Genomic DNA, 15,470 nt, shown 5'->3' with positions numbered 1-15,470 from the left:
AAGTTTTCATCCTGCTACATGCGTTCTAATCATGATGCTACATAAAACTTTATATATGCACATCTTGCTTTACATATTATTCTGTATACTGCAGTATTTTTCTATAGTGCTGTTTGCTGCGCGAATGCTTTTTCATTTACTTTAATCTCTACTGCCTCAGTCTTCACTGGTATCTAAATTTAATAATGTGTGACAAGGCCACAAACTGGGGTATTGTGAATTAGTTCAGAAGTATTTTTTATGAGAAAGAATGTACATGCACATATTTGTGTGCATGCACGTGTGTATAGATATCTAAATAATTTTGAGCAGTATCCTATTTGAAACTACTGCTAACGTAAATCAGCTTGTGCCAGTGTAAGTGACCTCTAGTGCAACGCCAATAGCATTTGATGGTGGTACAAGTTTTAGTAGTACTGCTACACACACACATACACACACACACACAGAGCAGTATCCTATTTGTGTGCATTTGTGTGTGTATGAATATTCCCCACAATTATTTTTTTTTAAGCCAACAAAATTGGATTTATTTGGTTTAAAACCAACTTCATCCTCTCGAGCAAGGAGCTCTGAATTCCTTAGACTGCAACAGGAGGAGGGAGCACGCATAGACACAAAATGAAGCTAGTGTTCATTCTTCAAAATGCAGAAATTACGCATAAGAATGGGCTTTTGGATCAAACCAACACCCACCTAGTCTAGTATTTTGTTTGCAACAGTAGTCCGTCAGATGCCTCTGAAAATTCTCAAGAGGGGCCTGGGACAGATAGTCTTCCCCTGCTTTTCCCCAGCATCTGAGCACCTCAGTTCTACTGCCTCTCTTCACAGAGGTGCCTTTTAGCTATCATGGCTAACAGCCATTGATAGACCCAATACTAACACAAGCACGTTCTGCATGTTACCTATGCTGTAGTCTGGAAAATACAAAGGCAGTGGCTCAAGGCATCCTGTATTTGGACGAAGAAGCTCCCACACGATTTCACTCAGGAGAACTACAGTCACATTTCTCTCCGTCTGGAGGGGAGGGGGTTATTGGGGAAAGAGGGAAAAGATGACCTTGCGGTTACATTTTTAGTCACACAAAAGCTTGTTACTTTTTTTAAAAGACTGAAATAAATTCATCTGATTCAGCATTTTATTGCAAATTATTTGCATAATCATAAGCCCTTAGACAGCCTAATCAAGCAGCTAATACTCTTGCAGATTTAAAAAAAACCAGGATTCTGTTATTTCACTGCATTATGAAAGGCTACATAGGGTTACACATCTTAATTGTCAGAGAGGACAATTTGTTTTTGTTTCAGCATGGTACTTAAAATTATTAAAACCTTAGGAGGATAAATGAATAGAGCTGATTACTTGGGTCAGCCATTATGGCTTCTTTCATAATGTGCATATGGGTTCAATTCAGGCATAATGTTGTCAAACTCCAAATCATGGATGCCCCCTTTCCCCTTATGTGACAGTGTGAATTTCCACCCCACACACCACAGCTTATATGTTTTGCTGTAACCACAGTTTAGCATCTGCACTGGGGGCTATGAGTGTAAAGCCTTCCTAAACAATCTGTTGTTAGAAGCTATGAGATAGTAAAGCCTCAGTTGTGTTTTGAAAGTACAGCACAGAAACCATGGTTTGAAGACTGTTTTGCAAACCCTGATTTCAGGCAATCTTGATTGGCTCTAGTCACAGTTAGCCCAACACACATGTAAGACTAAAATACAGTTCGCGTAAACCTGGAGTCTGTGGCCACCACTGTGCCCAAGGACACCTCCCTTGGTACCCACCAGGCTGCCTGCTCCTCCCAATTTTGTTTTGTTAAATTTTGTAATTAAAAAAATGATTAGGAGGCTGGCACAATGCACAGCGAAGCACCAGCCTCCAGTGGCATCTAAAGAAAAATGGTCGGTGGTAGGAAGTCCCCTGCGGGGCTAGAAGAGATGTGGATAGCATCCTGAAGATCTAGAGGAGGTGGTGGGGAGTGAGGGGGGGTGTTTGTTATGCTGTGTGCATGTGTGCGCATGCATGTTTCTGTGGTGACACTCTCTCAAAATTCCAAATGTGCCTACTGACCCAAAAGTCAGGGACCCCTGGGCTGCTGCAACACACTGTATACAGCTGCCTTTGAAAAATGTTTGGAAACTTGAGCCAGTCCAGAATGCTGCGGCCAGACCGTTAACTGGGCCCAATAATAGAGAGCTCGTGATTTCCTTGCTACAACAGCTTCACTGGCTACCAGTCTGTTTCTGGGCATGATTCAAAGTGCTGGTTATGACCAGGCTATTTGAATGACCACATTCTCCCAGATGAGCCTGCATGGGTTTTAAGATCCTCAGGGGAGGCCCTTCTCTCGGTCCCGCCTCCTTCAGAGATGCATCTGGCAAGGATACAAGAGAGGGCTTCTCAGTGGCTGCCCCCAGGCTCTAGAACTCCTTGCCAAGAGAGGCTAGGTTGGCCCTCTCTCTGTCGTCCTTCTACCAGCAGGCGAATACATTTTTATTCAGGCAGGCGTTCGGTGTGTAAGCTGGTCTATCGCTGAATGGGGTTTTAATTAGTTGGGTGCCATCTATTTCTTTTATTGTTGTTTTTAACTGTGTGTTTATGGATCTTTTATGTTATGTTTTACTTAAGATTTTGTTTGTAACCTGTATAGTATTACTGTAAGCCACCTTGAGTGCCAATTTTGGAGGAAAGATGGGAAATAAATTAAATACATAATCTCTACTCCTGTGATTACTGACAGAACACTGCACATGCTTAACATGCCCACTTGGAAGTAAGTCACATAGAAGATGCTGGGCTAAGTCATCCAAGAATTTGGAGTGGGGTGTCATCAGTATGCTATGAAGGTGGTGAACCCTTGTCTGGACTCAGTTATAGGCTACAAGATGGCCAATACACTGAAACTGAATCCTGACAAGATGGAGGCACAGTAAGTGGGTGATTCCTGGATCCATTCCGGATATAGGAGCACTCCGTCCTATGTCAAACTGCCTATGCATTAAGTTCAGAGTACGCCTTTTTCTGTATTTCATTTCTAAGACAAGTACTTTATTCATCTACAAATGACAGGGCCTTGTCTGTGGTGGTGCCCCGACTCTGGAAAACCTGTGATGTTGTACTCATTTCAGCACCAGGTTAAAACCATTTTATTTGCCCAGGCATTAAAAAATTTGTATATTAAGCTTGCTGAAATTGATCTTATGCCTCTCTGTGAAAGTTTGAGGCCTACAGAGGCAAAGAAAAGAAGAAAAAAAAGTCAGGCCTAGAAGCCTGAGGGGTTTTTTGTTGGGAGGGAGTAACCCTGAGAAAAGTAGTTTCATTTCCCTGGTTAAGTTTCATTTTTTTGTGTTAGGTTTCATTTCTCCAGGTTTGAAACAGTACTTTTGGTTTTGGAGAAAGAGGGGATCTAAAGACAGAGAGCTAGTGAGAGGAAGACCAAAGAGAGAGAGAGAGAGAGAGAGAGAGAGAGAGGAAGACCACAACCTGAACAGAAAGCAGAAGAAGCAGCATAAGTGCATCTAGGGTAAAGGAACTTGCATCTTTGCAACTTTTATTTTCTCTCAATGCCTTTTGCATCACTCAGCTCTATACTGTAAATACCTTCAGTTGCAATTTGCTTGCTTTAATTTACCAGTAAACTGTTATGGTTAAACCCCCGGTGTTTACAGCGTAAGCCCCACATTACTGGGAAAGGGAAGTTTAAAAGCAGGGAGGTCGGACGCTTAAGGAGGCAAGAGGTCCTTAAAGAGTTGCTTGGGGGGCCAGGTTATAAGCTGAACCCTGACGCTTTCAATTTACTATATTGATGTTTAAGTTTTATGTTGTTTTGATTCCAATGAATATTTGATCTTTGTGTATATTGTGCTGAAATCCTTTTGCAGGAGGAAGGGGTGGTATATAATTTTTAAAATAAATAAACTCTTCAAAATGATCCTGTTAATCCAACATGTGTCTCATATATGTGGTTATGCTCACAACGCAGAGAAAAGTTTATATTCCAAACAAACTAGATTTGCAAGGTAAAAAAGTGTTGTCGTTAAAGTAATACCTTCTCACAAAACCAAGTAACAGGTATAAAAGTAATACCTTCTCACAAAACATCAACTCTAGATGGAGCAGCAAAGGTAATGTTACAAACAGAAGATAATGCAAAGGTTAAATAGTCAGAAGTTAGGCCAGGTAGGCAACCTGGTGCCCTCCAGATGCGTTGAACAACAACTCCCATAATCCCTGACCACTGGCCATCCCAGCTGGAGATGTAATCCAAAACATCTGAATGACATCAAGTTGCCTACCCCTGCATTAGGCTATGGGCTACCAGAGTATGAAGGCAACACCTGTGAGAAAATGTATCTTGCAAACACCTATACACATCTTGATAGGACACAGGCAATAGACCCAAGTTCTCCCAGATAAAGTCCAGGGGAGGGAACCAATGGCTCAGGCACTCCTGATACTTGGACCAGGAACTTCAGAGTTTGAGTCTAAACCCTAGACTTGTGTCCTGCCAGAACCATCTTCAGGCACAGAAAGAAAAAGGGACATGTAACATTAGTCCCTGCAATTGGCAGGCAGTATGAAGCCTCTGGATTGGTCAGGCCTGGTATAAATACTGAGAGCTTGGCCTTCTGCCCTTGCTTGGCCAACAGAACAGTATCTTTTGCCTGCTGCACTTTTAGCTCCAGCCACTGACATCAGGGAACCTGAGCTGGAGCACATGCCCTCCAGGTCTAGATCTGAGTACAGCCTTTCTCAGAAACCCAGTCCAAGCCTGAAGTCACCCACCCCCTCTCCTCAACAAGCTAATACAAAATTAAAATCCACCTGTTTGCACTCTGTGAAATCTTAACTTCCACAGCAAGCAAAGGGATCTACTTTGTACATGATTTTCTGGATCCTGGTCAATTTGCTTTTTCAGCCTCTTTTGCCTATTTTTATTGCTCATCATCACACAAAAATGGTAGCTGCAGTGACATCCTTCCCCAAGGCAGCATCAAGAGATTTGCAATAAGCTGATTTCTAATAATTCTCCCCATAGGAGGCTTAGGCATCTTGTTTGTTTTTCACAACACTCCTTGGCCTCTACCTACTGGCAATATATTAGAATCATGCAATATGCTTCTCTAATCCACCTGAATTGCTGCAAAAGCCATCATCAATCCAAAGCAAAACACATTTCTCCCCACAGTCGAAGTCTCACATTTGTTACACCCCGTTTCATCAGATTATAGCAAAGGAAACACATGAAAGTGCCAAAGCAAGTGACACAGCCACTCTCAATTCCAGTTTGCTACCAAGATTAATGCACATCTACAAAAACTGAACACACACTTTCCCAAGTTGCTGCATAGACTGGGAAGTGGCAAGAACAGCAGCCCCAAACTAGCATCTCAGGTGCTCCAGGAGCATATACTTAACCTCCCTGCCCCAGAAAACACAAGGAAGGCCAGCCTTATGAAGAAATGGAAAGGATCTGCCTGAGGCAATATATTCCAAGGTGGAAAGAGACAGTGATCAATTTATTGTCTCCAACATACATCTCTGTATGAGTGACTTCTTAAAAAATGAACTCCAATTCAGGACAAGGGTGGGGCATGTCATTATGACTTATCACTTCAAGGACGAAGATGTCTAGGTTAGCACCAAATTAAAATGGGCTTTGGAACAGATTCCCTCTTATCAAAGTTTAGACATAGGCCAATTGTTGTTGTTCAGTCGTTAAGTTGTGTCTGACTCTTCGTGACCCCATGGACCATAGCACGCCAGGCCTTCCTGTCCTGCGCTCTCTCCCGGAGTGTGCTCAAGTTCATATTCATTGCATCGGTGATGCTATCTAGCCATCTCATCCTCTGCCGTCCCCTTCTCCTTTTGCCTTCAGTCTTTCCCAGCATCAGGGTCTTTTCCAGAGAGTTTTCTCTTCACATTAGGTGGCCAAAATATTTGAGCTTCAGCTTCAGTATCTGTCCTTCCAATGAGCAGTCAGGGTTGATTTCCTTTAGGACTGACTGATTTGACCACCTTGCAGTCCAGGGGACTTGTAAGAGTCTTCTCCAGCACCACAGTTCGAAGGCATCAATGCTTCGGCACTCAGCCTTCCTTATAGTCCAGCTCTCACAGCCATATGTTGCTACTGGGAAAACCATAGCTTTGATTATATGAACCTTTGTCAGCAAGGTGATGTCTCTGCTTCTTACTATGCTGTCTAGGTGTGCCATAGCTTTCCTCCCAAGGAGCAAGCATCTTTTAATTTCATGGCTACAGTCACCGTCTGTGGTGATCTTGGAGCCCAAGAAAGTAAAATCTGTCACTGCTTCCATTTCTTCCCCTTCTATATGCCAGGAAGTGATGGGGCCAGATGCCATGATCTTCGTTTTTATAATGTTGAGTTTCAAACCAGCTTTTGCACTCTCCTCTTTCACCCTCAACAAGAGGCTCTTTAGACCCTCTTCGCTTTCTGCCATTAGGGTGGTATCATCTGCATATCGGAGGTTGTTGATAATTCTCCCGGCAATTTAATTCCGACCTGTGATTCATCCAACCCGGCGTTTCTCATGATGCACTCTGCATATAAGTTAAATAAGCAGGGCGACAATATACAGCCTTGTTGTACTCCTTTCCCAATTTTGAACTAATCGGTTGTTCCATGTCTGGTTCTTACTGTTGCTTCTTGACCCTCGTACAGGTTTCTCAGGAGACAGGTAAGGTGGTCTGGTACTCCCATCTCTTTCAGAATTTGCCACAGTTTGTTGTGAGCCACACAATCAAAGGCTTTAGCGCAGTCAATAAAGCAGAAATAGACGTTTTTCTGGAATTCTCTTGCTTTCTCCATGATCCAGCGAATGTTGGCGATTTGATCTCTAGTTCCTCTGCCTCTTCGAAACCCCGCTTGTACTTCCGGTAGTTCTCGGTTCACATACTGCTGAAGCCTAGCTTGTAGGATTTTGAGCATCACCTTGCTGGCATGTGAAATGAGCGCAACTGTACGGTAGTTTGAACACTCTTTGGCGTTGCCCTTCTTTGGAACTGGAATTTAACTGACCTTTTCCAGTCTTGTGGCCACTGTTGAGTGTTCCAAATTTGTTGGCATATTGAGTGCAGCACTTTAACAGCATCATCTTTTAGGATTTTAAATAGCTCAGCTGGAATACTGTCATCTCCGCTAGCTCTGTTGTTAGTAATGCTTCCTATGGCCCACTTGACTTCACTCTCGAGGATGTCCGGCTCAAGTTCAGTGACCGCACTAACATGGCTATCAGGGTCATTCAGATCTTTCCTGTATAGTTCTTCTGTGTATTCTTTCCACCTCTTCTTAATCTCACTCATGTACAAATACTCCCAGGCATTTAATGGCATATGATGGGGCACTTATGTCAGCTGTGTTCAACAGGTCTAGTACTGAAATTGTTTACTGAAATTGTTTTTTGCTATTTAAATTGTTTTTAAATTCCGTATGTTCAAATTTTTTAGACTATGTTTTATTATAATGCAAGTCCCCTGGACTGCAAGGTCAGGAAGTCCTGGCGTGCTATGGTTCATGGGGTCACAAAGAGTTGGACACGACTGAATGACTGAACAACAACAATGTTGCATAATGTTTTTATGTTGTCGTTTGTATTTTTTTCTGTTTGTGAATTGTTGTGAACTACTCAGAGTATAGAACTACCCAGAGTATACTGGGCGGTACAGAAATAAATTGAAATTAATAATAGTAGTAGTAATAATAATACACTGTCTTCACTGACTGGTATTCCACTTCCTCCATTAAATCATTTCCTCTGCTCTAAATAAAAAGCAGAAACTTAATTTACTGTATTTTTGGACTCTAGCCTGACTCTACTAACATTCAGGCAGCTATACTCTTCCTCACCCATTTATACTGGTTCCTGCTTCCTCTTGACACGCCATGTGGAATTGCATTCTGAATAAAGTTTATCAACTTCACCGAGCCCCAAGATCAAACCCCAATCGAAAACCATCTTGATACCTCCCAATATACAGTGGCTCTGGTATCCTGTACTAACTCCAGCTGTGGGAATAGTGGGGTGTGCCCAATGTTAGTCTTACTTAGAGTAGACCCATTGAAATGAATGGGACTTAAGTTAGACTAATATTGAATACCACCCAGATCTGGCAAAATGTGGAAAGATTTTTTTTCATATGTTAATGAACTAATAGAACCAGGTTCCTGCAATCTTGGGGCGTGTAAACATCCCTCAAACAAGGCCACTTCAAGGTCCATAGCTCACATGCTTTGCATCCAGAAGGTTCTAGGTTAAAACCCTTGCATCTCCGGGTAGAGCTGGGAAAGACTCCCAACATGAAACCCTGGAGAGATGCTGCCAGTCAGTGTCGACAATACTGGGCTAGATGGATTAACAGTCCAACTCAATATAAGGCAATTTCCATACTACTGCAATACAAACTATAGCCAGGGTCAACATGACCTTCTCAAGGATGAAAAGAACATTACAGAGGAAGCAGAGACCACTTTCACTAGAAACCTCAGAAAAAATCCAAGTTGTGAGATGGGTAGTCTGAAAACGGGGGTGGGGGGGTGTCCAAGTAACCCCATTGTCATGGTCAGACCATTTCCTGATAAGATTTGAACTCACTGCATTACATCCCTCCCACGGGGGTAGGGACAGTCTGTCCCAGAAGACTGATAGAATCTAATGGATTTCTGAACACTTGGGGATTTTCCAGTGGAGAGAACTGGTGATCCAGCTGAGGCTCTAATCTCACTGTGGAATGGTGAGATGTGGAGGGCCATCGACATGATTGCGCCTGAGTGCTGCGTACTGCAGCACTGTTCAGCCTGCTCCGCTCCTTGGTATATTGGGGAGCTGAGGTCAATGAAACAGGGTGGACATCAGCTACACCACAAATGGCGTTAAGACTCGAAGCAAAGATGACTGAGCATGCTCTACAGCACATAATTGTGCCTACTGCGCAGCAGCGCAGGCAGCAAAGACGGCTTATTTTGCTGCCTCCATTGAGTCCTCAAGTAGCCGTCCAGTGGAGCTCTTCTGGGTAGGCCGGGGGCTATTAACATCCTCCCCAGCAAATGGGGCCCTGGCCCCCTGGCAGTGACCTTTTTACACCACACTTTGAAGACAAAATCACTTGTCACCACAGCGAACCTGATGCTGTTAGCACAGTTCCAGTTGAGGTGTCTGACTCCACGACCTGCCCGATTCTGTGGAATCAGTTTCAGTGGCTTGATGACGTGGACAAGATGCTTGCAGCAATGCGACCAACCACATGCCCTCTTGGTCCCTGCCCCTCCTGGCTAATAAACGCTAGCCAAGGGGATATGACTGGGTGGGTCCAAGGAGTGGTAAATGCTTCACTATGGGAAGGCGTGGTCCCTGCTGTCCTTAAGGAGACAGTAGTGCAGCCACTCCTGAAGAAGCCCACTCTGGATCCAAAGGTACTAGATAACTACTGCCCAGTCGCAAATATCCCTTTCCAGGGAAGGTGCTTGAAAGACTTGTGTCAGAGCAACTGCAGTCACTCTTGAAGGATACTGATTATCTAGACCCATCCCAGTCCGAGTTTCAATCTGGTTACAGGACTGAATCAGCCTTGGTCGCCCTGATGGATGACCTTTATCGAGAGAGGGACGGGGGGAGTGCAACCCTGTTAATTCTGATCGACCTCTCAACAGCTTTTGATACCATTGACTATGGTATCCTCCTGGATCGAATCCATGGGATGGGTATTGGAGGCACTGCGTTACAGTGGTTCCGGTCCTACCTGTGGGGCCAATTTCAGAGAGTAACTCTGGGTGACCATTCCTTGGCTATGAGCTATGGGGTTCCGTAGTGTACCATCTTGTCCCCAATATTTAACATCTGTATGAAGCCACGGGGAGCAGTCATTAGGGGATTTGGAGCCAAGTGCCATCACTATGCTGATGACACACAGCTCTTTCTCCCTGTGACATCTGAATCAGGAGAGGCTGTACAAGTCCTGGATCAGTGCCTAGATGAAGTAATGGGCTGGATGAGGGCCAAACTAAACTGACTCCAGACAAGACGGAAACCCTGTGGATGAGTGGTTCCTGAAGCTGGAACAGCTCATTGCCTGTTCTGGACAGGGTTGCACTCCCTCCGTAAGATCAGGTCTATAGTTTAGGGGTACTCCTAGATCCATCACTGTCACTGGAGGCCCATGTGGCCAGGGCAGCTCGGAGTGCCTTTTACCAGCTTCGGCTGGTTCTCCAACTATGGCCTCTCCTGGACAGGGGTAGCTTGGCCACAGTGGTATAGGTGCTAGAAACCTCAAAACTGGATTACTGCAATGTGCTTAAGGGGCTGCCCTTAAGGCTGCTCTGAAAGATGGAGCTAGTGCAGAACGCAGCAGCTCGGCTGTTGTCAGGAGCTGCCCCTTTTCAGCATGCAATTCCTTTGTTGACGAAAATGCACCAGCTGCCCATTCGCTACCAGGCCAGGTTTAAGGTTTTGGTACTAGTGTACAAGGTCCTAAACAACTTGGGACCAGGAGACCTAAGAGAGCGACTTCTCCCTTACCAACCTGCCTGGTCACTGAGGTCACCCGAGGGCATGCTCCTGTTGGTTCCACATGTACCTACGGCCCAACTGGAGTCTCCAGGAGAAAAGCCTTCAGTGTGGCCACCCCTTCTTTGGAACTCCATGCCTCTGGAGATCAGGCAGGCACCAACAATGTGTGGCTTGCAGCACCTCCTGAAAACAGTTCTGTTCCAGGAAGCATTCCTTAAATGACCAGCCACAGTTTTTATTGGAATTCTGTTTTAAATAATTTTAATATGGTGTTTTAATCTTTTATCTTTTTTACTACTGTGTTTCTTGTGTTCACCGCTCCAGAATCTGTTTGGATGGGGGGCGGTATACAAATGTTGTAAATAAAGAACCCTCCTGAGATTTTTACTTCAGGGGGTGGGGAGACTGTTAGAGAAAAAATTGCATTCATCTTGAGAGCAGTATCTATTGTGGAAGAGGAAGCTGTGGAACAACCAGAACAGCTTCAAATGAATGAGTCTTTCCCCTCTTCCCCTTTCAGCCTGTTGATGTGCCACAAACGCCTTGCACTGGAAGGTAGAACAGAATTTGTGGCCTAGTCACTTTTGTGAACTTGTTTGGAAGGCTGGGCTAGATGAGCAGCTATTACGGATACAAGGCACTATAAAATGCAAACGCAAGCACAAATGACCAGACCAAACTTGCTGACACGAAGGTCAATTTGAAGTCTGCCAAGAAACAACTTTTGGAAATGTTGCAGTAGGGTTTCCTGGACCTTCTATTTTTCACTACAGAAACTGGCGCATTAAACCAGTTCAGTAGAGATCTGAGATTTATTTCATAAACACTAATATAATGAAGAAGCTGGATAGGGTAACTTGGCCAATTTGCTTACCAGCTCTTGTAGTCTAAGGAAACCTGGCAGGATATTTGCTTCAATTTCCCTTAGCTGCTCTGCATTATCCAAAACCTTTAAACAGAAGAGAATTTCATTACACAACAGAAATTCATAAGAAATTTAAAATGGTTTCTATTTCCATTCTTGGACCATGTTTCATCAACACCAGGGCATAACAAATCATTATTAAGTCAAACAGAGCCACCCTGAAGTAGAATTACTTCATTTTTTTCTGGTAATAAGGCACAATCTGTTTCAAAGTAGAACTAATTCAGTTAATTCAGAGCCAGCCACCCAAACAGTGACTCAAATACGATTATTTCCTACAAATTTTACAATACACATTGCTAGGAAACCATTCATTCTTTGGTATGTCTGAAGAAGAGTTCTGTGAAAGACAAAAGCTTACATGCTCCTAATTGCCACCCAATTCATATGTTAAAATGTAATCACATCCCCTATTATTTTTAACTAGAATTAAACAGGAAATTCTACCAGTTTACTGCTCAGGCTGCAATCCTACGGTTCTTGGGAGAGTGTCCCAGGGGCCATAGGATTGGTCAATTCTCCCCCTGACCTCAGATTCCCATCAGAACTCTGACAGTGGAATGGGAGCAAAGGAAGTGTGCTGGGGGCAGGCCAAGTGGTGATCCAGGAGACACGCCTCTGACCCCACAGACACGCCCCTGTTCTGGCTACTGATCTATGCCAGTCTTGCAGCTGGGGTAGATCAATTCCCTCCCAACAGGAGGGAGTGTGTGCGTGCATGCACGTTTTAATGGCCCCAGAGAGGGAAGGGGAAGGGGAATTTCCACTCTCCCCCACACCTCACTTTTCTACCCTGCTGGACTTGCGTCAGCAGGCTTTTGAAACTGTTGGAGGCTCCAGTGTCAGACCTCTCCAATGTCTTAATCTTCTATTTTACTTTCCAAACCTTTTGTGTGTGCGCACTCTGAATATGTTTTACCAAAGATCTCCTTATAACTTGCAAGGAATAACGTCATAGCAAAGCTAACTTTTTTAAAAAAAGGGGGATTCTACCTTATATATTAATTTCTGTGAACTGCCCAGAGAGTTTCGGCTATTGGGCGGTAGAGAAATTAATTAAATAAATTATAAATAGATCCCTCTCCAAGGTGAAAAATGGAATAGTCCCAACTGAACACAGAATATTAACAAACATTTATATAGCACTTTACATATATCATCTCAGTAGTCCTTTCAACGACTCTGTACTGTATGCTGGGGACTGTGGGGAGAAGAGAAGGAATATGGCTGAACAGCTTGGCTAAGGCCATAGGGCAATGAAAAGGCGAGAACTGAAGCAGGGATTTTGTGATTTGTGGCCGATTATCATTATGCTAGCTCTTACGGTAACTTAATTGGTAAATTACAATTCTAAACACACAAGAGAAGACACATGAAGGACACACTGTTCTCAACACAGGCATAAACACAAAATTTTATTGGCACCAACTTTCACTGGGGGGAATGAATCATTTTGAGCCTCATGATTAATCATGATTGTTCAGTACCTGTGCTTAGATTAAGAGAAGCATTTAGAAGCCACTGCAAGAGACCATCCATTTATCTTAATTTTCCTTGAATTAATTGAGGCTGAAATATCTTGCGTTATTTACCAATGAAACGAAATGGAATAAATTAGTTTTGCCAGCTTGTGCACCAGAACGCAAGTTCTTCCATCAATCTCCATTTAAACCGCCCCATAATAAATCCATAAGACACAGGTTAATTCACATAAATTGATTTCTCCCACACTCTTGTCTGTTTTCATGCAGAGCAGAGTGAAACGCTCCAATTTAACACTTAATTCTTCTGATTTAGCAACACTTTACCCAATACAATTGATCATTCTGCGGCATTTAGTGCCCTGCCCTGGTCTTTATCATCTATTTTCAAGTAACTTCAAATATTATGATAAGTAGCATTATCAACATAAATTGCAAACATTGTCCCTAAAACCAATTAGGTCAAGGGTTTCCCTGCTGCAACAGAGCAATAATTTTACAAGAACCCAGAACGCATTTTTAATACTTTCAGGTTTCAATTGGAATTCTGTTGCTTGATCATTTTTCCTATTAAATAAATAAGACGGATAAATAAGATGGATAATATCTTTTTAAAAAAATTCCTATTAAATAAATAAATAAGAGTTTGGGCATACCCGGTAGGTTGCGTGACATGTTGTCTTTGATCAGCAAGTTTCCATGGCATATCTCTGAAACAATCCTGAGTTTCCAACAATGATATGCCATGTGGAATAGGGGGCTGTTGCTCAAGAAATAGATACTCAAAAGCATCCTTGGCACACATGGAACTAGTTGTATGGTTGTTTGGAATTTGAACACATTAAATTAAGGACTGGTTCATACTCATGGGTGCCACCAAACCTCAGGAACAGAAGAATTCAGAGAATGTCAACGAATTCGAACACTGCATGTTCACCCATACCTACTCAGAAGTGTGTATGAGGTTGCTCATGCAGTACTACTGGTTGTGAAATACAGAACCTAATGTATAAACATGGCCACTCCAATCCACACAATCAAGGATGGTTGCAACTGGTCAAATCACTGTAGCCATGTGTATGGCTTCCACAAGGAGGCGCCAAGAACTCACAATGGGGTTGGCGTCTTAATGGGTGAACCAACTTTCAGTCCTAAGTTTTAAAAACACTCAACGTTTTAAAAATTTACTGAGAATATTTATAAGGTGCTTTTAGGGCCAAGCCCGCACAAAGCAACATACAAAGAGGAAATGATACAATTAGGCACATCAGATAGGGGTACAATTACTCAGAGGAAAATGGCTGTGAATCATACAAGCCATTTATTCTTAAGGAAAGGCTGTAATTGCAAAGGTTAAGCTTTCAAGACCTTTTTAAAGGCCTGTACTAAATCAACTGGAAGGGAATGCCATAACTGCATACACCACTGAGGAGACCTTACCTCTAATGCTTGCCAATTTTACCAGCAGGCACATGAACATGGACTCCGAAGCAGATCTGAGTGTATAGGCAGGACCATATGGGTGATGGCAGTCTTTAAGGTGACCCAGTCCCAATCCATTTAGAGCTTTTAAGGTTAACACCAACACTTTGAATTGGGCCCAGAAACGTACTGACAGTCAATGCAACCAATGAAAAACTGGTGTTCGATGTTCAGATTTTCTGGCTCCTGTTAACATCTGGGTGGCCTCACCAACAGAAGTTTCCAAACACTCTTCAAAGGCAGTCCCATGTAAAGCACATGCTCAAAGAGCATGCCGAATATAAGATGGAATGATCCTGAGGCACCCAACAAACTAAAAGCCATCGGCTGGGACAGGTAGGACAGAAGGATACCATGGTCAATGGTTTCAAAAGCTGCTGAGAGTTCCAGCAGAACCACTCCCATGATCCAGTCCCCTGCACATGTCATCCAACACAAGCAGTTTATATCTTGATGCCTGAATCTAGAGTGGAATGGATCTAAATAATCAGCTTCCTCCAAAACCACCTGGAGTTGAGAGGCCACTCCCTCTACAAAACCTTGACTAAAAAGGGAAGGTTAGATTGGATGGAAGTTATCCAAAGTAGCTGAATCTAAACTTGATATTTTTAGCAAGATTTGCACTAGTGCCTTTTTAAGGGTAGCCAGAACATCCTCCCTCAAGGAGGCATTCACTACCTCTGAAGCCCAAGTCTCCCCCTGCCCCGCTTTTATTAAATATGGTGGGCAAGGACCCAGATAACAGATAGCATGTCACAAACTTCCAAGTAGCTTGTCCACATCCTGAGTTTGCACAAGCTTAAATGTATCCTTTACAGTATGACCAGATGGCTATCTCCATCTTCAGCCCTGTCATAACCATGGCATCCAATCTAGTGCAAATAGGACTGATTTTACCTACAAAGTACAAGGCATGGTGCGCTTTTGAGGGGTCCACCACCTGATCCACCAAACACCTGTGAAGGCCTCCATCTTAACCTTCAGCCAAGGCCAGCTCAAACAGTTATGCCTTACAAAGCTTTTAAAGGTGCATAGGTTTGGGACTTTGGCAAA

At 43.3% G+C, this 15,470-nt stretch overlaps 1 protein-coding gene across 2 annotated transcripts in view; it reads right to left on the bottom strand.

Moving 5' to 3' along the window:
- The window catches only part of ORC5 (origin recognition complex subunit 5), a 127,609-nt gene that overhangs the window by 97,559 nt on the left and 14,580 nt on the right, over positions 1–15,470 (bottom strand). For both annotated transcript variants that reach the window (XR_014784530.1, XM_084811472.1), the window contains exons 5-6: positions 11,404–11,478; positions 906–1,017 (exon numbers count right to left, since the gene is read on the bottom strand). Coding sequence is in view for 1 of the 2 variants with exons in the window: in XM_084811472.1 (XP_084667598.1) it covers positions 906–1,017; positions 11,404–11,478 (187 nt within the window). In the remaining variant the exon portion in view is untranslated. The remainder of the gene's footprint in view (positions 1–905; positions 1,018–11,403; positions 11,479–15,470) is intronic.

This window comes from Heloderma suspectum, chromosome 7, assembly GCF_057233095.1.
Source record: "Heloderma suspectum isolate Gila_16-S chromosome 7, 16-S_ref, whole genome shotgun sequence".
Lineage (NCBI taxonomy): Eukaryota > Metazoa > Chordata > Lepidosauria > Squamata > Helodermatidae > Heloderma > Heloderma suspectum.
The sequence above is the reverse complement of the archived record's forward strand: the minus strand, read 5'-3'. Positions and strand labels throughout refer to the sequence as shown.